The sequence below is a fragment of the Myotis davidii genome, unplaced genomic scaffold (genome assembly GCF_000327345.1).
Source record: "Myotis davidii unplaced genomic scaffold, ASM32734v1 scaffold362, whole genome shotgun sequence".
Taxonomy (NCBI): domain Eukaryota; kingdom Metazoa; phylum Chordata; class Mammalia; order Chiroptera; family Vespertilionidae; genus Myotis; species Myotis davidii.
In genome coordinates this window covers 270,063-270,614 of record NW_006297152.1, presented here as the reverse complement: position 1 = coordinate 270,614, position 552 = coordinate 270,063, and the positions used below count along the sequence as shown (strand labels likewise).

Genomic DNA, 552 nt, shown 5'->3' with positions numbered 1-552 from the left:
TAGAAGCCTCTGGTTTCCAATAGAGCGGGTAAGACACTGTAACTCTGATCTGGTGTGTGTATTGTTCTTTCTGTTTGCATGGGATCAGGAAAAGCGGATTCTCAGCCGGGCCAAGCGCAGGCAGGGGGAAGAACTCCGGTTACCGGCAACAGCAAATGGAAGAGGAGACACCGGGCTTAGGCTGTGCAGATCGGAAAGAAAGATCAGTACGACTGCGGTTAATAAATAGGGAGTCAGGAGCAAGTCGGTGCAGCGGCAGACCGGCCTGGGTGAGTCTTGGGCTCCGTCCTAAGAAAGGAGAGCAAAGGTAGCCCGGACAAGTATGGGGGGACCGGGGGTCTCCCCGCTCCCACGGCCCGGCCTCGCCCTCACATACGCTGTCGAAGTCCGGGGCGGCAAGGTGGCAGTGGCAGTCCACCAGCCCTCCGCCCACCGCCCTCATGGCCGGGGCTGGCTAGCGTAGCCCTGGAATCCGCCCGCGCAGCCTCGGCCCGGAACCTCGCTGCGGCGGCGCTCTGAGTTTCCGGCTGCACCCGGACACTTTCCCCCAGT

The 552-nt window shown here is 61.6% G+C and overlaps 1 protein-coding gene across 4 annotated transcripts in view; it reads right to left on the bottom strand.

The window, feature by feature from the left end:
* The window catches only part of TATDN3 (TatD DNase domain containing 3), a 12,766-nt gene extending 12,251 nt beyond the window's left edge, over positions 1 to 515 (bottom strand). For 2 of the 4 annotated variants that reach the window (XM_015569938.1, XM_006772916.2), the window contains exon 1: positions 377 to 515. In XM_015569938.1, coding sequence (XP_015425424.1) covers positions 377 to 442 — 66 coding nt within the window. In that variant the 5' untranslated portion in view covers positions 443 to 515. The remainder of the gene's footprint in view (positions 1 to 376) is intronic. The other 2 variants (XM_006772917.2, XM_015569939.1) reach the window with 2 other exon arrangements.
* Between the last annotated feature and the right edge of the window lie 37 nt (positions 516 to 552).